Genomic DNA, 23,031 nt, shown 5'->3' with positions numbered 1-23,031 from the left:
CGTCGGTTAACACCACATATACACGGTGCCAAATCCCAGAAGACTGCTTTCTTCATAGTCACCGATAGTCACCGCCGTGAAAGCCTCAAATCTTACATGTGTTTATGTGATTTATTTCTACATTTTTTAGCAAGCACTGGGAGTACTGTGAACAAAATCCAGTTAAAAGGCATGCAGAAAGCAAAAGCAGAAATGATATTCCAGTATTTCCTCGAATACGTGTAGTTAACAACAGAGACCTGAAAATATAATGGCAGCTAACTTGTGTGCAGCAACTCCAAAACATGTGCATTCCTCCAATGTAGAAATTCACTTAAACTACTTGTACATCCATTACAGCAGACTCTCAATTATATATGGCAATGGAAGAGGGAACTGGAGCTGATAACCTGAAAAATATTATACAAGTTCATTCTTGTTGTGGTTCTGAGACTACATTAATACCAGTTTTGTTCAAAAAGAATGTGTCCTCTTGTTCCAAATAACTGTATAATCCTTTAGTCCATTTATTAGCACATGAACGTTTCTCTGATCTTATGGAATGAACACTGTTTCTTCATTATTGCTTTTGTCTATTTCAATTGTCTGGCCTCATAACTAGCAATCATACAGTCTACTTCACCACATCCCACATCATTGTCATTTTGCATATGAAATCTAGCAGCATGAACTTTTCTAGAACACTACTCTCACTCATCTGCTTCTGAATAAGTTCTGTCTGATGGACTCTTTTCATTACACAGGATGTGAGGTTCTCACAGCAGTACCTTTGAAGAGTTCTGTCTTCTGGGATATAATGCTGTGTAGTCTGTTGAAGTCAGCCAATGTTATCATGGAGATATCGGCTGAGTTTCAGTGGACTACACAGTGATTCAAACCAGAAGACAGACCTCTTAATTACTCTCCCTACAATTTTATGGACTAGCTGTAAAAAGTCCATATCAGAGAAGCACTCATGTTCCAATGAAAGACCATTAATGTACAACATTGTTAAAACTTGACTTTACATCTAGCAGTTTTGCCATCATATTCCAGTAGTAGCTGTTAAGAACTGGGTTCAAAGGACTGAGAGGACAGAAAAAAAGAGATGTTTCATATTCACTGAAGGATACATTCCCTGAAAGTCACAAAACAGAAAAGGCGAAAACTCTATAATCAAGGCCCGACTATATATGTATAGGAGGAACTGATAAAACCTGTGAAGCACTAGAAACATACATGAAATGGGATACAGACAGATATGTACACCCAGTCTGGCCTACTGAAAGCAGTTTCAGCATTGTGGTGGGGGGGAAATATTAGCTCTTCCTAAAGGGCCCAATTGAGTAGGTTTCTTCCTTTCTCACCTGAAGAAGGAAACAGATCCAGTTTCTGAAACACTGTATCCTCTATTACACAGAATTTCGGACGATGGAAAATGTCCAAAACCCCAGTAATTCTGTGAAAAACATGGTAGACTGCTCAAAGATCCATTTATCGCCAGAAGATAATTTCGGTTAGAGGAGAAGCTTGACACTGGAAAAGAAGAGTAAGGAGAGGACAGCAGCTCTTCTATGTTCAAATTCAGACTGGAGTGAGATGTTTCAAGCACTAGTGGTGGGCAGTTAGAAAAAACCAAGGTGTTTCAAGAATGTGAGGACCCTGCCCTGTAAGTACATCAATAATTCAAATTCAGGGATAACATCAGAACTTCTCAAGAACTCTCTAGCGTCACTGGATGCCAAGGTGAGTGCTGCAAAAAGGAACATACTGCTATTCAGAGACAAATGACCTGCTCATCCTCCAGATACACACGTCCTATGTAATACGATGTTAAAGATGAAGAGCTTATTTTCCTATCCAATGTACACATGGTGAAAGCATTCTTATGAGATAGTATAGTAGGTAAGATGGTGGCAGTCCCCTTTTGAATAATTGCGTTAATTATCAGATTTCTGTGATATCTGCTGATGTGAATGAATCAACTGGGACTGCCAATTACTCGTGTGCTGCAGTGACTGAGTTATAACAAGAAGTACATGGATTTCTTTTGAATAATATATGTTTGCAAATTATCAGGGTCAACAGACTGAAAATAACATTACTGAAGTTTAATTTCATGTTAAAACTGAGTATCTAGAGCTTACCAATACACCTGTATCTGTGATGCTGTCATATACTGCTGCACAGCTTTGTGAGACAGGTTTTTCAGGAATGACTACTATGAAGATGAAACAAAGAAGTCTAAGCATCAACAATGATCTGAGACCAAGACTGATAATCATGTAATCCTGCATTCACCTACTCTGCAAAATGCAAGCTCAGCCATTCTGCTGATACTGGCCATGGATTTCATACTTAGTCAAATGAAAACACCCTTAGTTCATTATACTTATTATTTCTTGTGTTACCATATGATTCAAAAATAAATTTCTGTAACCAATCAAGCAGTATATCCTGCAGTCAGGAGGTTTCAGTTTTTCCATCACATAAGCAAAACCGTTACTAATTATGTAAATACCATAAATATTTCAACAAATTCCACATCAATAGGAGAGTTGATTAAATTTTTGTCCGGATGTCTCTAGTAACTGTTAAAAACATGTAAACTTGCAGTTAAGTACATGAGATAATGACTGACAAAGCTCCAGAATTCAGGTGACAATAAATTCATAATGCATATCAATAACCATTAAATGTGGGTTGCCATACCAGAAAGTTTAGGAACCCTGCTCTAGAGGATATGGTTTGATGTACATCTTTTATAAAAAGAGGTAACTGACTGAGATTTTTCAGTTCATCAATGTCTTTTATTAAATTAATTATATTAATGCCATATCTTTGCAACAGAAGCCATATTATTATAAATAAAATATTCTCTAAATGATTACATCATGTTTGGGGTACAACATAAGTATAAAATTTAAGAATGAAGTAAAAATAACAATTAAGCAGTAGCTACCCTTATCAATCTGAGTCTGGAGGGACCTATCAGTAACTTCCATCACTTATGTCATCAATGATTCATAATTAAATATCACAGACATATCCTTCAATAAATCTGGACATCATTTTCTGAACATCCTACACTTCTAATACTGCACAAAGTTACTCTAATATTTGGAAACGTTTATAAAAGTATCAACACTCAAATAGTTATATACCCATACTGGTTAAAATGAATTGGACCCCAACAATTACATTCAGTACAAAGAAATGAGAATGATAGGGTTTTATACATGACAGTTAAAAGTTACTAAAAGAGTAGTAGGCCTGATGTGTGCTACTTCAGACCAGATCTACCACACTTTTAGGTTCAAGGAAGAAGTTAACTGGTAACATCATAAAACATCTGGCCACATTGTTCATGTATTGCTGAACAACTAAATCAGATAACGCCTGTTATAAAAGATCAAATAATGTGCGAAAGGAAGAAGCACAAGAGTACTGTTAAATAAACATGACATAATTTATTCTCCTCATAACAAGCAAACGCTTTTGACAGAAATGATTTACTATATTTCAATGCTTAATTCATGCATATTTCTGTGTGAACAAAAAATTGGGTGCATGATGTACTGAAAATGAAAAATATCACTCTCTTTTTGATACATCTAGCAAAACACATTCTCTGATCAACTGCAGAGGTCTCATCCACAAATAACTGCTAACAAACAGCTATATGTTTGTTAAACTCTTCATGTAAAGTTGGATCTGAAGTTCTCATAAGGGCAATTATAGAATATGATCTGTGTTGCATCACCCTGTAGTTCAGCAGACGTCCACAGAAAAAGACTCTCCTTGCTGCTTGTTTCTTGCTTGGCTTACTCTTCATTCCTGAAGATGGGGGCAACACATTCCTCCAAAACATCAGTGGACACCTACCAAACTACATGTCATTACAACCCAGACAACCATCCCCCTCTTCACACATTCATTAACTCAAAATTCATGCCATGACCATCACAATTCTTCCTTCATATTTCTTTGCTTTCTGTATCTGTGTGCTGGCAAGGTGAAGTTGCAGATTAAGAAAATTGAAGAAATGACAGAGAATGATTCTTGGCTTCAATTTTACATCTGCTGTTAACCCTCTCAGACTAGGGTGCAAACTTTCTTTGTTGATGTACTCATATTTCACCCACGATAATGGAACACATGAAATGTAAAATTATTTTTATTTTAATTCCCAATGGAAAATGAGGGCGTATGAATAAATAATATCTTGGCCTTCATCAGTATTCCTGTGAACCTTTGCTATGGTTACCGGTAAGTGTTCCTCCCCTTCTCATCTAACTTACAACAAGTCAAGTCCAAGATTATTGTCTAACTGCCAAAGCCACATCAAATTCTTCTATAACAGAGTTCAAACTCATAATTTGTAATACAGTCAAAGGCTTTCATGTCCGCAGTTAATTTGTTTTGTCATTTCATGTTTGAGCTGTTTTAATTAAATGAAGACTTCTAACTTTTCAGTATCAATGCAGGATCTACCTGTATGTGAAGAATGAATGATTGAATTTGGTGTTAACAGACAGATTAAAATACAGGACAGCTTGACTAATTAGACTCCATTACCATTAGCGATCATCTCCCATACATAACAATTCCAGTAAGGACATGAAAGATACTTTCTTGGGAAGTAACATGTTTACTGAAATATACAATCTAAAATCAGAGTGATACCTTAGAATCAGATTATTATAAGACTGAAAGTGATAGGAGAAAATTAGTTTACATAATAAAGATCTGTCATAATCTTGTATTATTACCATGGGAATATATTTTGACATGTTAGCAGAGACTTATAAGAGGCAGTGTAATTTGTTTTCATTTATTCAATATTGTTAGGATGGAGACTACATCACACATGGTAAAAATAATGTCAGGGGCATACAGATCACACAACAGAAGTTTGATTGGTCAAGCTAGGCTGAGCAAGAACAGTACACATTACAATCCATTAGTCATTATGTTCTGTATAATGAATTCTAAAGAGTCAGGATTCTTCAGTTTCTCAAATTCGAGCAAGTTCAAAAGAATAAAATGTAGTTCAAATGTGGAACACAGTTTACTATAATTATTTTTATGGCTGTCAACTACTTAAGAATAGAAGTACATAGGTAAGTAAATAAGTAAGTTACAAATGGATATAGAACTTAAACAAATAAGAGTACTAATTTGAAAAATGCTTTTATTTCTCAACATAATCTCCCTGTACATTGAGGCACTTGTCCCATTGTTTCGTAAGCCCCTGAAAACCAGCAGCATAAAATTCTTTGGGCTGCTGTCAGAACCAGGCGGGTTCACACGGCATGGCCTACTTCATAATGCATGACAGGTTGCATGTTTCCATTGAATGGCCTTATGAAGTTTCCTGAGGAATACAGTAGGAGTCGGCATTTACGGTTTCTCCTTGAGGTTGGAATGCGGTGAGCAGTATGCCTTCGTGATCCCAGAAGACTGTGTACATCACTTTCCTGGAGGATGGTGTCACCTTAAACTTTCTTTCAGGCGGGCGACACAGGATGTTTCCATTGCACTGACGCACACTTTGTCTCAGGCTGGTAATGGTGAACCCAAGACTCGTCACCTGTGGCAATTCGGGCTATCATATCGTCTCCATCGTGGTAGCGATTGAGATGCTGTAATGTCAGACCCATTCTTTGCATTTTGTGTTGTGGGGTCAGCATGCGTGGCACCCATCATGCACAGACTTTGTGAAAACCTAACCTGTCATGCATTATGGGGTAGGCCATTGAACATGCCTGGTTCCAACAGCAGCCCAAAGAACTTTATGCTTCTGTTTTTCAGGGGCTTGTGAAACAATAGGACTAGTGCCTCAATGTACAGGGAGATTATGTTGAGAAATAAAAGCAATTTTCAAATCAGTACTCTTATTTAAGTTATAGATCCATTTGTAACTTACTTATTAACTTACCCTCGTACATAAAATTATATTTGTCAATTAAAATTCTCAATGATTTCCTCAAATTACACTAACCCGTGTACATGACACTCCAGCTGGTGCAACAATTCTACATTTCAATAAAATTATGCACAGAAACAGAACACCAACTTGTTAGCCAAACTAAATATAGTATTGTGGGTTCAGATGTTCAAGGTTAGGTGAAATAAGTGTATGGAAATTCATGCAATCTGTTATCCCTAATTTCAGTGATATCTTACATCAGGAACACACCAATGCTGTGGATTCAATGTCATCCATTATGAAGTAGGTTTCAAATAAAGAAAAGAATGTAATGATTACCATCTATCTAGTTATCACCATCACTGTTATTGGTGCTGTGTTACTGTCACATCAATGTCATCAGTAACTGTCATGGTCATAACTGCTACTGCTACTACTACCATCACCACCACTACTACACAATTAACTTGTCACTGGGATGTAAGTTACATGAATAAAAAGTCTGCAGAAATAATTGTCAGGGATTAGGATGTCTTGTATATTCCCAGCATACTCAGCCAATCACACCTGCCAACTGTTGCACTTGATTACTTGCTGAAATGAAAAACTGTCTCTTCCCAGTTTTTGTGGTAGTAGAATGTTTCTGTTTCCATTGTTTTACATGTCTGAATTCAGGAAAGGTGTGACGCTGCAAAGTTGAAAGTACAGTAAAGGAATGTGCTGAAAATTTATGACCATTCTGAGTCTAATGTTTCAGAGGCAAACTGCAAATACTATAGGACTATCAACAGGGAGGTTCAGTGCACTGATGTCTGGCTCCACTGCAGTTGGATGATTTGAACTCTGGGTCCCTATAAAACTGCATGAGAGGGCACAGTTCCTGGGTCTTTTGCAGCAATGGTCAAATTCTCTCAGAGCTCAGTAAGGGGGCCTTGTAAAGGCTGAGAATGAAAGAGATCTCTTAATGGCAGTAAGTAATCTGACCATCAAGAACTGGACAAGAAAGCAGAGGAAAATTCCCCAACTGAGGGCTCGGGCATCAGTTGGTGCTTGATTATGGGTCTGGCTGGGACCAGGTGGCAGTTCTGTTATCCTTGGGTGCAATGATGGGGTGACTTGAGGGTCCCCACTGTCAGTACCCCATGACAGGGGGGAACAGCTTTCACTTCCTGCATGAAAGAATTCAGACTTCTGTCATCATGGAGAGCAAGGAGACATTCTCAGGGGCTCTGGTCGTAGGTCCAATGTATAAGGTCTCTTGGCCATGGGTCTAGCTTGGACCAGATGGGGACTCTGCTTTCACTGCTGTATACCACAGAGCACAGCTGAAGGTTCCCAGTCATCAGTGCACTGGGGTGAGCTGTTCCCTCCCCCCTTTATGGGCTCAGATGCTGGGTCTTCTGCAGTCATGGAAAGGCAGTCAGAATATCACAAGGGCTCTGTGAGGGGTACACTAAGGGAAAGACTGTAAGACGTCTTTCAACAGGGGTGAATAATCAGACTACCCAAAAGGAGAACTGGTTGGGCTAATAAAAAAAGCAGGCAAGGTACATAAATGCTCTTCCATAATGAACTGAAGCCCCAAATGTTGTTCTTGGTTGTGATCTTAGATAGGAACAGTGGTGGGGGCTCATATGTCCCTTCCAGTAAATGACAGTGATTGTGGATATCTGCCATCATTAATTCAAGATAAGATTTTCCCCTCACAACAAAGGGCTCAGAAACCCTCTGCTTCTGAGAAGCAGCTGTCATCTCTTTGGGCACCATGATGGTAAGAATGAAAGAGGTCTCTTGATGCAGGTGGGTACGTTGTCCATCAAGAAGAGTAAATGGTCTGGCTAACAGAAGAAGGCAAGGGAGAGGAAATGTCTTCTCAAGGAAACTGATGGCCAGTGATGGGGGCACAGCTCTCCGTCAGTGAATGGGATATTCCACTGCCAGCAGTCAACAAGGAAAAGACATTATGCCACTGCCCAACTTTGTTGGGCACAGATCTATGATCTTTGACTCATATCATAACAGCTTAATGTTTTGGACACACTGAGGACCAGCAATGCAAAACTGTATTCTCCCCAACCTATCCATTGAGACGAGCAGACACAGTTCATGGCCGTATCCACAAACCTCAATACTTCAATCATCTCAATAATCTATTCTCTCTCTTTCCAGCTAACCCAATGAAATGATGCTTGAAGCTGAATACTGACATAAGTCACAAGTACGAAATTTTGCTCAATCTGTGGTGATGAATGTCATGCAACATGATCACAGAAGGTCAGGGAGTAAAATAGACTCTCACTACATACATTCCTTCCTTCTTGCAGAATAAATGATGTCACTTTTAAACAAATGTTTTTTAAGTACGTTAGAAAGTGGCCTCCGTAGTCTAGGGGTAACATTCCCACCTCATGACTCAAGGTACGCGGGTTCAAACCTGGTGGAGGTAATGGAATTTTTAAGAATGGAAAAATTCAGGGAACAAGTCCTCCGGGAGGGACTTTAAGCCATGAGTCCCATGTGGTAGATTTACAGCACGTAAAAGATCCTCATGTCTCTAGGAGACCTCTGAGCAATATTAGGCAAGTTTCCCGCCCAAGTAGTTTCCAATGCCTCCGGTAGATGGGGGAAGTATCGAGGTACCGAGGGCCGACCTCGTTGGCTGAACGGGGCTGATAGCACGCACCAGTACTGGTAGGGTATGGTGACTGGTAGAATATCAAAGGGGGACGTACAATAGACTATTAGTCGCGGTGCATGGGGAAACCCACCCCCTCCAATAACAATAACAATAATAACAAGTGTTAGAAAGAGTAATAATACTAGGGCACTGAGGAAATACAACATTTCTGAGGCCAGTAGACAGCAAGGAAACACAGACAATCGGCAAATATTAGGTACAAGTTCACCATAAATATTGTGACATGTTGCGAAATCTGAGCCCCCCCCCACACCAGCAGTGACGCGGCGGGTGAGTCAGCGCTCCCCTCCCACCCCTCAGCGGTAACTGAGCGCTCGCGTAATACGCGAGTAATCACCCCGCAATGCGCAACGCGCGGTGACGTCACGAGCGGAGCCGAAGAGAGCCGAGCGGAGCCGAAGATAGCCGAGCCCCGTAACCTGGCAACTACGCAATGCTAATCAACAGCGGTGACGTCACGCTAGCAACAGCGTCCTATGCTATACGCCACGTCACACTAGCAACAGCGCAAGGCTATATAAGCAGACTCCACAGCAGTGTGATCATCAGTTGAAACATAGCAGCCTGCGAGTGTGCGATAACTAAGAAGCCAGCGAGCGGAAGACTTATTGTGTGCTTTCCAGATATAGTGATTGCTGTAGTACAGTTATACTCGGAGTGTGTATTTCAGGGAGACTTGTATAGCTCCCGCGTTATCAGTACGTGAAGACAAGTGAAGATTGTGTTAAGAGATTGTGTTGTAGGGTTTGTAAACTGTGGAAACCCGTAACGTTGTGATAATTAAGTGTAGCCGATAGTTCTAGATTGTTCAATAAACCAGTTAACGATCTCTACGGCGTCTTCAGTAACGTAAACACGTTACAATATATTATGTTCATCTATTTGGGCCAATACATGAAAGTTGAAGAAATATAAGTTCTTTTAGAAGAACTGTATCTAAGAATTCTATTTGAATAAGTTATAAAATTACCTTTTCTCAAAATGTACAGTTGGGAAGGGTCATCTTAGTCATGTTAATACAGTATGTAACAGAGGACATTACTATATAAAATAACATTATACTGCATGCCATTTATTAGTCTTATTCACTAAGGACCAACAACACAACAAAATGTGTCCTTGCTCAGAATGAAAAATGAAAAAAAGTTACCTGATCAATAAAGAGACTGCATTACCACTTAGATTGACTCAGTGGGACTCTGGAATTCACTGAGCGCTTTAATAGGATTCTGAACCTTCTTCTGTGACCCCTTGCGCACCTTGGCACGCACCTCTTCTGGTTTCTCAGGTCTCACAAGTGGCTTCTTTTCTGGGGCCTTCATCTTCCACACTACAATTGGTGACTGCAAGATGTATAAAAGCAAAGTGTGAATAAGAACCAACAGAGCAAAATCACTATCAATACACAAAATTTTTAATACTAAAAAAGAGATTAAGTCCGTGCTGGAATTAATGAACTTAATTAAAGTGTTCTTTACCCACATTATTTTCTATTAACAATATCTGTAAACTGTCTTTAATACAGTTATGAGATGGGATAGTTTGTACAGTGAAGTGACTGCCCATGGGCTAGATCAGGGGGGCAATCAATTCCCAGTAGGGTCAGGGATTTTTTATCTTTGCCATCATGTCCACACTAACCCACTGACCCACCAAGCCTACTATCCAAAAGATTCACTGTAGTCAATGAAAGTAGCTGTTGCTTAAAGGAGTGCTCTTTTCTGGCATCAAAGAAGTCTCACAATGCCCTAACTCAACATCAACACTTTTTCTCATAACAGAAGTTACTCAATTTCTACAAATCCTCCACAGGTCACAGAAGAAGCTTTCCACACTGAAAATATGAACAGACTTTGGACCTGTAGTTACAACCACCATCCGTTTTCAAACTGATAAGCAAATGAACCCTCTGCGGATGGAATTAATACGATGCATTTTGATTATACATTATATCTGCTGTCAAAGTATATGTGGGAACAGGAGTTCATGAAGTGTAATTCAGTAAACAACAAGAAGGGCAAATACAGAATTCTGGGCAATTCTTTCATTAACATATACTTAATAAGTATCATTATTACACAAGTGATTTTCTCCGAATCAGCGAGCATGGAGCAACTACTCTTCAGAGTACAACACCATATTTTACAGGTAACTACTATCTCCTGTTCAGTGTTTTTGTCTCCAGTAAATACTTAGCACGATACACCCAAAAAAAGCTGAATTACAAAGAATGAAACCTGATGATAACACTCAAATGAGTACAATGGAAATACTGTATATTAAGTTTCATAAAAATATGTTTTATTTTGTTGTTTATATTTTACAGTACTGGCAATATCTAGACTACATATCACTGAATGGTAGGATGACTGATGAATGATGAACTGGAAAGGATTTGGAAGGAAGCAATCACAGCCTCAAGGTACTATGCTGAAATATGAGTGGAGAAACTGAGGAAACCCCATGTAAAACCTCAGTCAGGATAGCCAGTGTTCCAGCCAAGAAACCAACACAGCACCTCCCAAATACATTACAGGGTGATTAACTGATATGATGGGAATAAAAATAAAAACGTCAATTTTCGTCCATGATGTGTATGTATTGCCCGTCTTCTAGTGCACACAATCTCACTTGTCACTTCATGACATGTTTCGGCATCACTGTGCCATCCTCAGGTGTTTCATTTACGTTAAACTATTGCACTGCTCGCCATCATGTGTCGTTTATAAAATGATTTAAACATCATGGCCGTGAATCAGTGCAACAGGAAGCTAAAATACAACATTATGTTAATTTTCATAATCTTCCAGCAGAAATAAATATATCATAACCATACTTCTATTTAAAAATCAATGAACAAACTTGATCATTTACACCTAACCTCTTCACTTGAAATAATCATGACAAACTGACTGCTAGACATACATGCACTTATTTAATTTACATTCTTCATATCCAACTGGAAATGTTTATTAATGCCACAAATAACGACATCCTATTTGCGAAAGAAATTAGTTAAATAGGCAGCCAAACACACGGACTTTTTTTGATAGTTTTGGGGTGTCATGATCCAAGACTGAGAAGATAAGTTTGTGCATAGTGCATGCATGGACAGGCATCACACCAGTCCAGATCCGCTCAGACATGTCCCAGAGCCTGAAACTGCACTTCTTAATTCATGCTATTCACACACACACACACATTTAGAATGGGTCGGACCTGTGGTAGTTTCTACTAGAAAAGTAATCTGTTTTGTTCTATTCTCACCGTTTATTTCAACTCAGCTAAACAACAAACTACAAATGAATCTAGCTGGTGAAAACATCAGACTTGGGGAGGGGGACCATGACATGGTTGTATTATTAAAATTTATAATTTTGCATTTTTGGTACATTTGCAATGCAAGTTGTCCAAAAACGTGCTTCAGCATTTCTATCCATCTGTCCACATATAACAAGTAAAGAGCCACTACGTGGATTTTCACAGAAGGATAATGCAATTCTACTACACACTTTCCAGTTCTTGTTAAAATTGGATATATGAAGACCTATATGAATTTCTGTGCACACCTCAGGCATAACTCACTACATATTTAACAAAGCAAAAAATGTTTTGTACAGATGTCAGAGAAAACAAAACACATTTTATGCTTAATACAATTTTCTTTGTATCTTAGAGTTTGGGATAATTAAGAAAAAATCTATTTAGTTCTATGCTATGTCAACTTAAGAACTGCTGGAGTGATTCTGATCAAATTCTATACCTGAGGTCCTTGCTGAACTGCACCACCTGATTTATGATATTTATAAGAGACCACTGAACTGAAGGTTAGCATTTATAAACAGAAAGTCTAAAGGCAATAAGACAGTGAACATTCCAGAACTGCAATGATATATATGTATTTCCTACTTTTCTCATGTATTCACTTCCATCTCCTGTGCAACTCACACTAAAGGTTTTAAAATTCAAAATTTAAAATTTTAAAACTCCCAACTCTTTCAGGTTGTGTGTCATTATTTGTTATATTTCACACAACATGTTTCAGCCTGTCTGGCCATCATCAGGTGCATTAAAATTGTCTAGTGAAATTGCTGCACTTTTATATACTGTCATAACTCATTTCCTGATTTTACAATTTAATCTTCAATTCTGAGGTATAATTTCCTTCTTTTGTTGTTGTTGTGCAGCATGGGTTAGTGACTGGTATATTTTTGTGGACTTCTGTTGTGCCTTGTGTAGATGTTTCATATGATATGCAACCTGAAAGAGCTAAAGACTTTAAAAAATTTAAATTCTGGATTTTAAAACTTTAGTGTGAGTTGCACCGGAGAAGGAAAAATTAGACACAGTGCAAAAGAATGCTGCAATACAACATTATACATTTCCTAACCTGGTAACATTATTAGTATTTTTCTCTTAGTTGGCACAATAAAGGTGACTGATTATAGTTTTAATTCCATATACACCATTTGAAACAGCATTCTGATGTGTTCATGAACACCATGGCTCATTAAACAATACATCTTTTCTTACATGAATACATAAGTTCCATACTGACGACAAAACTGTGGGTCTTAACCGAGGTAAAAATACTCCAATCCAGATGAAAGCTGCAGATTTCACCCACTGACAAAGCTTTGTTCATAGTCTATTAAATCTACAATCTTAACCTGGCTTCTTATTACATGTTACAACCCGAAGACAGTCTTCATCCATCACAGATTTTAACAGCAGACTTCTCTGCTATAGTTTAACTCTGCAGATAAACTTACATGTGTGTGTGTGTGTGTGTGTGTGTGCACGCACGCGTAAGATCCGCTAATGTGTCATTGTAACAAATTTCTTATGCTGTTTCCATATGGAACAATAACATTTTCATGAATCCTACCAGGATCATGTACACCGTCAATATTGCAACAATATTTAAAATAGATAAAAATAAAAGACACCTAAAACATGTTCTTCATCAAAAGTGTAGTTTTAATACTTTAAAATGTTACTAAATGTTATAAAATGTCATTCAGACACTGTATGGATATCGTATACACTAAAAGTGACTATTAAATACTTTATAATGTCTTTAATTCATATATGTTCTTCTAATTTGCAACATGTTTCGGCCACACATGGGCCATCATCAGGCAAACTTTTGATTGGTGAGGAGATCACTGTACTGTCTACTTGTCTTCCATGCTGTCTGGCACGTCATCGTTTTGTTGTTGTTGCATCACATACCTAGAACTCCGTCATTGTATTCTTTTTGTGGCTATCACAGTTTTGTGTGTTGTCACACTATCTATTAAGCATTTATGTCTGAACATCTTCTAGTCTTTTTTTTTTAAATTAATATCACATTTTGTTCATTTGTTTTCAAAGTTTCAAATGCTTAGAAGTAAAAAACGATCTATAATTTCTATAAATTAAGGTAGACAAGCACAAGGTGGATAAGCGCATTTTGGTTTTAGCAATTACATGGTTAAACCAAGAGAATTAATTCCATTTAGGCCTCAAGAAATCTTTTAGAACTTACAAGCAAACATTTAAATACAGTAAAACTTGGTTATAGCAACACCGGTTTCTGCGACACCTTGTCTATTGCGTCAAATATTTAATGGTACGAACTAATTCCTCATAAAGCAACTGTTTTTATACCTTGCTTAGTACGACATGCACAAATGCATCAACCTCGTATGTAACGTCATTTTCATTCCTGAATTTCTCTGATATGGACATTGAACGTAATTTAGAAAGTGTGTATTGGGCAAGTAACAGGAAACAGATGAAGATAACTGATTACTGTACTCGTATCTAGGTACAGTAAGGCACAACAATTGATGTAATCTACTGTAATTTGGTGAGTAGGCCTACCTTTAATATACAGTATTAGTGCGGTGTGTATTGTCAGTGAAAAGCGCTGTAATATGTCTTTGATATTACACATTTGGGCAATTCCATGTTAATGTTACGTTAGTCTGTACTTAACTATGTATTTCACTAAAAAATGCAACATTTTAACTCGGTTTTTGGTAGATTTTTACGCGACTAACATAAGGCTACTGTGGAAGTGCCCATTTCGGTTACGACGACATTCGTTTATAACGACACTATTTTTAGGTCCCTTTGATGACGTTATAACCAGGTTCTACTGTACTTATTTTCTGGACATTGGCATAGATTTACAACAGGTACATATTCCAGCATTGCTAACAATATTAACGCCCTCCTAAGTTAAAATATGAATGTCTGCCCATGCATAAGAACAGAGTTTTAGTTGCCTACAGGGCTGCTGCAATCAGATTAGTCCAATTAATACAACTGCTCATTAACCATCTGTTATTACATTTTATCAAAAAATAATTTTCTGGTAGCAGAACCTAAAGACTCAATTCCCAACATCATAATTCCAAATTTGTTATCAAACAAGATACACATCCAGTTTTCCCGACATCCCATTCCCCAGTATTTCTTGCCAAGATTCATATCCAATCCTCCAATCCACTTCCCAATGTTCCAAGCGGCCTCTTTCCAAAAGGTCTTTCAACAAAAGTTCTATCTGAGCTACATGCCCTGCCCATTGCAACCTCCTACATTATCTTACAACCTGATAAAATAGCTTGAAGGATTTACGATCCTGTGTTTTTAAATTAGTTATTATTTCTTCTTAACAGAATATAGAAGGAGCCAGGATAGCATAGTTGGTACAGTGACTGGTTATGGGCTGGATGATTGAGGGGTCAGAGTTAGAGTCCCGGTAGGGTCAAGAATTTTCTCGTCTCCAAATTGTCCAGACCGCCTCTGGGGTCCAACCAACCTCCTATCCAATGGGTACTGGGGGCTCTTTACCTGGGGATAAAGCGGCAGGAGGGGGGAAGCTGACCACTCACCTCCAGCTAGTGCCAAGGTCAAGAAAATGTGGATCCATACATCCACTCCCCCCATACACCTTCATGGTGTAGTGCTTAATTCATTGAGCACAGGGACAACATAACACAGCAGAATTTGGTCTAGCACATCTCTGATATGTTGGTTCACAAATGTAAGAGCATGGAAAACTCCTGAAGTTTTTTATTCTAAACTTGTTGCATTCTCTTCTACTCTTATTAGTATGCTGTGAATAGTCATGCACAAACGCTGTTGTGAATATGAAGCCACATAGAAGACACATCATCTTGCATGCAAAAACAAGAACGCTAACCAGATTCACGCTGTAAAGGATAGCATATGACGGAGTGATGGGGAAATAAAAGAACGAGGAGTCACGCTTCACAAAACCCGAGTCAGTAACTTCCTACAAACAAAAACAGAAAACAATATCACTTCATTCATCATCCGTGCAAACTCTGTTAAAAAATATACCCATATATGTGTACTGTACTAACTGTCTGCAAAAGTAACATGTAATGTAGCAGTAATTCACTTATTTTATTAACAGCAGCCCTACATATGACCCTTCGGTAAATGTCACCTAAATCTTTCTGCACCGAGGCCTTTTTAAAGTATTTATTTATGGTTGGAAGAAAAGTTCTGGGCAATTCATTTCCAAATTTTTTCAAGGCCTGCGCAGGCCAAGCAATGCAGATGCCCCCCCCATTCTTAGTTCTTTGCAATTTTTTTTATACCTCATTCATCTTAATGTTCCTTCATTATAGTTATACTCTACTCAGTATAATCTACTCTAGCAAAGCAATATATGCTACAGACATTACTGCATACAGTAACAAACAACTTTCTCATTTACTGTATTAAATATTCAACAACTTGAAAAATATTTAAAAAAGTTATATATCCCGAGCACCACATTTTATGTTTTGCACCAATTTCTTGTATGACAAACATTCTTTCTGAGCTACATGAAAGTTGGGGTTGTTCTGGATTGATTCAAACCAGAATTAAATTTGACTCTCACAACAGCATATATCTCCAATAATAAGGCTTGATGAAATGTCTTTAAGTAGTTTCAGAGACAAAATATGTGGACAGATGGACAGCCATGATATCTGCATTATATTGTCATATGAGTGACTACAGATGGGATTTGGATTGGTGAATGAATTTATTGATCACTTACAGGTCGTAACAACAAATAACTACAACACTATCACTACTTCCACACTTCACAGTTCACTAGAGCACACAGTCTAGTGTTCTCAGTCTGTTATTAGATGTTTCCTGGCAATGGCTCCAACAATGATATTCCTCTCCCTCTGGGCTCAAGTCCACCCTTCACAGACTCCCATACAGAACTGACTGGTCACCCCAAATGTCTTCCTTGTAACTCATCGGCATAGACCAAATAGAAAACCACGTTTCCAACAGTAATTTTATTGTTGTGTGTCAATTCGTTGCTGTGGGAACGTGTTTACTAAGCCACTAAAAACGGGTCTGGTATATTTGCCTATCTTGCAGCTGTTGCATAGTAACAGCTCTGAATGCTACAATGTGTATATTTTATGCACTCTTTGTGCAAAACACGTGATAAAATATTTACATTTCATGTTAAGCATGTTCTGTAACTGCGTGTAAAACAAGTATACAGTGTTAATCAACACTCAAAATTGATAGTTATAATGAACACATTGCACCATCAGCAGTTACAAAGATGTGACATGTTTTGGAGTTCAGAATCAGCCATAAAGAAACAGTACCCCAACAGCATATTTTTTTTTTCAGAAATATCTTAGTATTGATCAAAATGTGTTAAGGATATGACTTAAAAACTTTTCTATACACTGGAACATTTCCTTCACAATGATTCCATTTTTACTGCCGACCATTTCAAAGGAAAAAAAAAATACAGTTCACTAGTATCATTCATTTCATAAGAACTGCCTGTACAGAGAAGCTGTTATCAAATACAGAACACAAACTGAGGCATAACTGCTTTCTAATTGGTCAAAATATGAGGTTTCTTGTTTATTACTGGCATCAGATTGCCTTTTGGCGCCTTAGGCTGAAACATCTCACATATCTGTATCTACACCTTCCAGGTACCATGTGCATCAAAACTTTCTGCTCAATTTTAAGCACAGAGTAACACTAAATACTGTTCTTTTCCATGTGCAATTACAAGCCAACAAGCATAATGCAATACCCTGAAGAAAGAACATGTATTCCATGAAGCACCTCATACCTAGAACAGTCAGCAAGCAGGACATTCCAGACAGGAGGTTTCAGACATCTGGATATCATTATAGGGACCAGTCAAAATATTAAAAATGACAAAACATGCACATATAATTTATATATTATATGACGTCAGAGCAATAACGCAGTATTCATGACCAATTCCTGCAAAATGTTTCAACAGACTGGTCGAACGACACAGTCTTCAGCAAAATGGAATGGCATGGAGGTATAGCAACTGAATTTCATATACTGGAATCATAGATATGGGGTGGTCTGCTGTATTGCAAAATGTAAGAATGTTCAAGACCCATGAAAACTGAAATGAAGAGTGTATGAATTTATGTAAGGGACTCTGTGATCTATACTATGCACTCTTCTTCTAGTATTGCCACATAGCTAACTCAAGATTAAGAGACAAGAACTGCATACACAATTTTGGCAAGAAAGTGACAATTTGGAAGACAGACACAATTACAGAAAAACAATATTCCAATAAACTTTTTCCCAGTGGCAGCACAGTTTATATGGAGAAGGTGTGACAGTCAAAAGCTTTAAATATCTTGGAAGGGATGGAACCTTACAAGTGGGACAGAATACCAATTTCATAAATCTTACTAGACACAGTAAAATGTTCAAGCTTAACTTGGAGTTTATAATGTGACATTTATTTGAAGTCTGTCACTCTATCTTTGATATTACAATATGTAGGTATAAATAACTCACTGAGATGGTGCCCTGGCGTGGATATTTTGTAGATGCAACATATGAAGACTTCACGGTTAGAACGACAGCATTCATTAAGTTCTTTGCTGCCTGAATAAGTGATGTTGCACTATCCAACTGCAAAAAAAAACAACAAACAAATATTTAATGTAAAAACCGAATAAAAATACAATGCCAGGAAAAAATGAAACCCCACAGTGCACATTTTTGGCAATCTTATAAATGCTGGGAAAATTTACTGCAGAATATTCAATCACTCATTTAACATAATCACCTCCAAGCAGCGTAATGCCTACCTGACCATACCAGCCCATTTTGCACTGGTATAAGTATTCATTTTCTTTAAAGTGGCACTTCCTGCAGATCTTTTTTTTAGTTTTCAGTTATGTTGCAACATGGCCGCACCATAGCTCAAGCAGTTAGTCGCTGGCTTCTCACCATGGGGGCCCGGATTCAATCCCAGGTCTAGTCAAGTGGGATTTGTGGTGGACAAAGTGGCACTGGGGCAGGTTTTCTCTGAGTACTTCGGTTTCCCCTGCCAATCTACATCCCACCAATTGCTCCATAATCACCTTCACCTACCATCTGGGGCTGGTACAATAGGCCAGAAGTGGCCGCAGAACAAGGGACTTAGTCCCACTCCGCTAGCAATAAAAAAAAATATATATTTTGCAACACATGAATTAGTGTGTGTCTTGTGAAACTAGAGAAACTGGGTTTCTTAGCCACCAAAAAGCACACAGGAGAAGAAACCTTCATGCATTTCTTTCTTCCTCTTCAACAAACTAGAATCACTTCTACCATTATGCTAATAAGTCAGCTGTCAACAATCATCAAGCTTTAAAATTTTTTATACTGCATTCTTGCATTCCCATTAGCTAATATAACAGCAACAGAATCAGGGAACTGCCTTCCCACTCTTAAAAGTCATGAAACCTCACTGCCACACTTTAAAGTCATTTGGTTTTATCTTTTTTATTTAATTTAGTGTAATTATGTTCAATGACTAACTCCATGAAGCTGAGTCATTCTTGACAAACTACAGGTCACTCAGCTACTCAAAAATTTCCCAATATTTTACAGAGCATGTAGGTTTATCACCGTGTTTACAAGAACCCATCACTGGTCGTTATCCGAAGTCAGACTAATCCAGGCCATACCACCCCATCCTACTTCTCCAAGATCCATTCTAATTTTATCCTCCTACCTATGTCTAGATCCTCCTAGTGGTTCTCTCCTCCCAGTTTCTGCACCAAACTTCCCCAGCATGCAACATGCCAAGTCTGAAGCCCTGTGTAACATTTTGTAAGAGACCATTTTTAAGGCATGGAGTTGTTAGCCCCATGCCCAACCCACCAGCTGGGGGCTACCCCTTCCTGGATGTTTGTGACTGCTTATTTAATACATTCACAGCTACCCTCCATATCTGGAGGCTGTATTCTCCATCTGCAACCTGAGGATGTGCCATGCTGTGGTGACAAGAAAACCACTTAACATGAAGCATGTTTAAATATCCATAGAGTATGACAACACACTATGTTAATTTATTATACAGTCCCATGGCTGTCATGTGGTAGCGTAGTTGGCTGAGGCACTATGCTATAAGCCAGAAGGTTGAGGGCTTGAGTCCCGATGAGGTGGGTTTTTTCAATTCACCTAATCCTTCCAGTTGCACTATGGCCCTGGGGTCTACTCAGCCTCCAATAGAAATCTCCCTTGGGGGTAAAGGGCGGCTGGGATGTAAGGCTGACAACCTTATCGCCACCTGTGAGCTGATGGTCTAGAGAAAATGTGGGAGCTACCTCCACATTTCACAGCCCTATGAGCCTTCACAGGCTGTTATAGGGAGAGCTTTACCATTTTTTTTATACAGTCCCATGGTTTCTGGTTCGTTACTTGAATGGTGTGTGGTTTGGTCCACTTTGCTTAGCCAATGCATTGGTTATACAGTGTTACATGATAAATTACACTATTTTAGTTTCCATGTATGACTTATTTAGTGGCACTGTCAGTAGCTGACTATACAGCATCAAATGGATCAAATGATTGATTGATGATCATGGACATCAAATGGTAAAGACAGGTTTTTATCTAATTCAGTTTTACTGTGATCAGTCATTTCAGTTATAGTTCTTACCCCAGAAACAATGAGCTCTCCACTAATATTCTGTACATCAGCTTTTACTTTGGAAGTTATGTTCATCTGATGGCAGTAGAGGGCAATTCTCTGAAGATAGGCCAGCAAGTCCTTCTTGGTAGAGGACTCTGGACACTGGTCTGCAATCTGCCGTGTCAGCTTATCCAGTTTTGTGCCTGCTTCTGATATCTTCTTTGCTGCATTAATCACATCCATTGTTGTTTTCAAAGGACCACGACCCCTGCACAAAATCAAATCAATAGGTACATAAACTCATGTAACAACTTCACAGTCATGACAACATTCACAACAAAACTGAATGTATGATGTCCTACCGAGTGAAGTCAGTCATCTCCATCATGATCATACACATGTGCTTGGCAAGAACAATGATATCATTGCCAGTGTCATCCCACTTGGCCACCTCACGATCAAATTTTAGTTTCTCACTACGGAAGTATTCCACTTGCTGTGCTATTTTCTGCTTATCTTCTTCTGTCATCTTACGCATTGCCTCCTGTTGTCAAATTAAAATGCAAATAAATTTGTTAATTAAGAATACTACAGTAGTAGAGATAGAAGTAAGAATAATAAGTCATAATAGCAGTCGTTTTTTTAATGCTAGTGGGGTGGGACTAAGTCCCTTGTACTGCGGCCACTTCTGGCCTCTTGTACCAGCCCCAGATGATAGGTGAAGGTGATTGTGGAGCAATTGGTGGAATGAAGATTGGCAGTGGAAACCGAAGTACTCGGAGAAAACCTGCCCCAGCGCCACTTTGTCCACCACAAATCCCACTTGACCAGACCCAGGATCGTACCCAGGCCACCGCAGTGGGAAGCCAGTGACTAACCACTTGGGCTATGGTGCGGTCTATAGCAGTAGTTAATAGTAATGGTAGTAGCACAAAGGCAAAATAAAAATACAATGAAACAATAAGCAAACAAGAAACTTAAACCTTTGATAATTATGTAAAGACCACATCAGAAATGAATCAAGAAATACAAATTCAAACTCATACATAAACAAATATGAAACTTCATTAGTACAAATTTCAATGTAGTATCAAACATACAGTAGAACCCCAAAGATCACTCACCCTAGCAGTGGTAATTCCACTGATATCAGGATACTCATCCACACCATGCTCACCAGTGTGTGCACTTGCTGCAAGAAAATAAAGCATGTATTGTATAGCATTCTCACACAGTGAATGAAACTAGTCAGGCTGATTAAAATGAGTTTAAAAGAAACCAGTAAAGTCTGCATAGGAACACTTGTCTGACATGTTCCTATTCAAAATGGCGTAAAACAAAAAGAGATGCTTGTTGCCATTGCTTTTCAACTTTATCAGATTATGCCACTAGGTTGGTCCATGAAAATCACGTAGAACTCAATTAAATAGGACACATCAGCTACTGGTCTATGCTGATGATGTAAATCTATTGAGATATAACATAGACACCATATAGAAAAAACACAGAAACTCTTAATTGATGCTAGTAAAGATGCTGGTCTAGAAGTAAAAGCAGAGAAAACTAAGTACATGTTGCCATCTGGTCACCAGATTTTTTCTCATTGGCTCTTCCAGCCCATGCAGGGCACAGGCCTCTTACTCAATTCCATAATTATTTTTCACAGATGGTAAGACTCCTTGGACAAGTGATCAGCCCATCACAAGGTCACCACCTAAACACAGGACAACACAAACACAGAAAAAACGGATACACACGCCAAACATCCATGCCTTGAGTGGGATTTGAACCCATAATCCCAGTGTCCAAGCGAGCGAACACAGTTCATGCCTTAGACTGCATAGCTACTGTGACCACCATCTTGACACCAGAATGCAAGGCAAAATCATGACATAAAGACAGCTCATTTGACAGATCAATTGAAAATGTGGCACAGTTCAAATACAGTCAACTCTCGATTATCCGGGCTAATGGTGGGGATGGAAGTCACGGTTAATCGAAAACCCGGTTAAGCCAAATTTTATTATACGGGCTGGACGACTGTGAAGGGTCGGAGTTCGAGTCCCGGTAGGGTCAAGAATTTTAACTTCTCCAAATCGTCCAGACCGGCTCTGGGGTCCATCCAACCTCCTATCCAATGGGTACCGGGGGCTCTTTCCCCGGGGGTAAAGCGGCCGGGGCGTGAAGCTGACCACTCACCTCCAACTAGTGCCGAGGTCAAGAAAATTTGGATCTATACATCCACTCCCCCACACGCCTTAATGGCGTAGGGCTTAATTCGTTGAGCAGAGGAACAACTTTACCTTTTACCTTTTAATACCTTCATAATACTATAGACCTACCTGTATTTAAATTTATTCATCCTCATTTCTATGTCATCTCATGGCCTATTTAATACTTTCTTTACATTACACTCAGTATGAATTAGTTATTTCAATCACTGTTCAACAACATCCAGCACTT

The 23,031-nt window shown here is 38.6% G+C and overlaps 1 protein-coding gene across 4 annotated transcripts in view; it reads right to left on the bottom strand.

The window, feature by feature from the left end:
• Positions 1-53: 53 nt before the first annotated feature.
• LOC111867044 (catenin alpha) overlaps positions 54-23,031 on the bottom strand; it is a 67,903-nt gene continuing 44,925 nt past the window's right edge. The window contains exons 14-20 of one of the 4 annotated variants that reach the window (XR_004513293.1): positions 21,693-21,760; positions 20,931-21,112; positions 20,596-20,836; positions 18,459-18,575; positions 9,760-9,952; positions 1,347-3,860; positions 54-389 (exon numbers count right to left, since the gene is read on the bottom strand). Coding sequence is in view for 3 of the 4 variants with exons in the window: in XM_023856509.2 (XP_023712277.1) it covers positions 9,788-9,952; positions 18,459-18,575; positions 20,596-20,836; positions 20,931-21,112; positions 21,693-21,760 (773 nt within the window). In the remaining variant the exon portion in view is untranslated. Of the gene's footprint in view, positions 3,861-9,759; positions 9,953-18,458; positions 18,576-20,595; positions 20,837-20,930; positions 21,113-21,692; positions 21,761-23,031 lie in introns of all 4 variants that reach the window. The other 3 variants (XM_023856509.2, XM_023856510.2, XM_023856507.2) reach the window with 3 other exon arrangements.

The sequence above is a fragment of the Cryptotermes secundus genome, unplaced genomic scaffold, assembly GCF_002891405.2.
Source record: "Cryptotermes secundus unplaced genomic scaffold, Csec_1.0 scaffold60, whole genome shotgun sequence".
NCBI lineage: Eukaryota > Metazoa > Arthropoda > Insecta > Blattodea > Kalotermitidae > Cryptotermes > Cryptotermes secundus.
The sequence above is the reverse complement of the archived record's forward strand: the minus strand, read 5'-3'. Positions and strand labels throughout refer to the sequence as shown.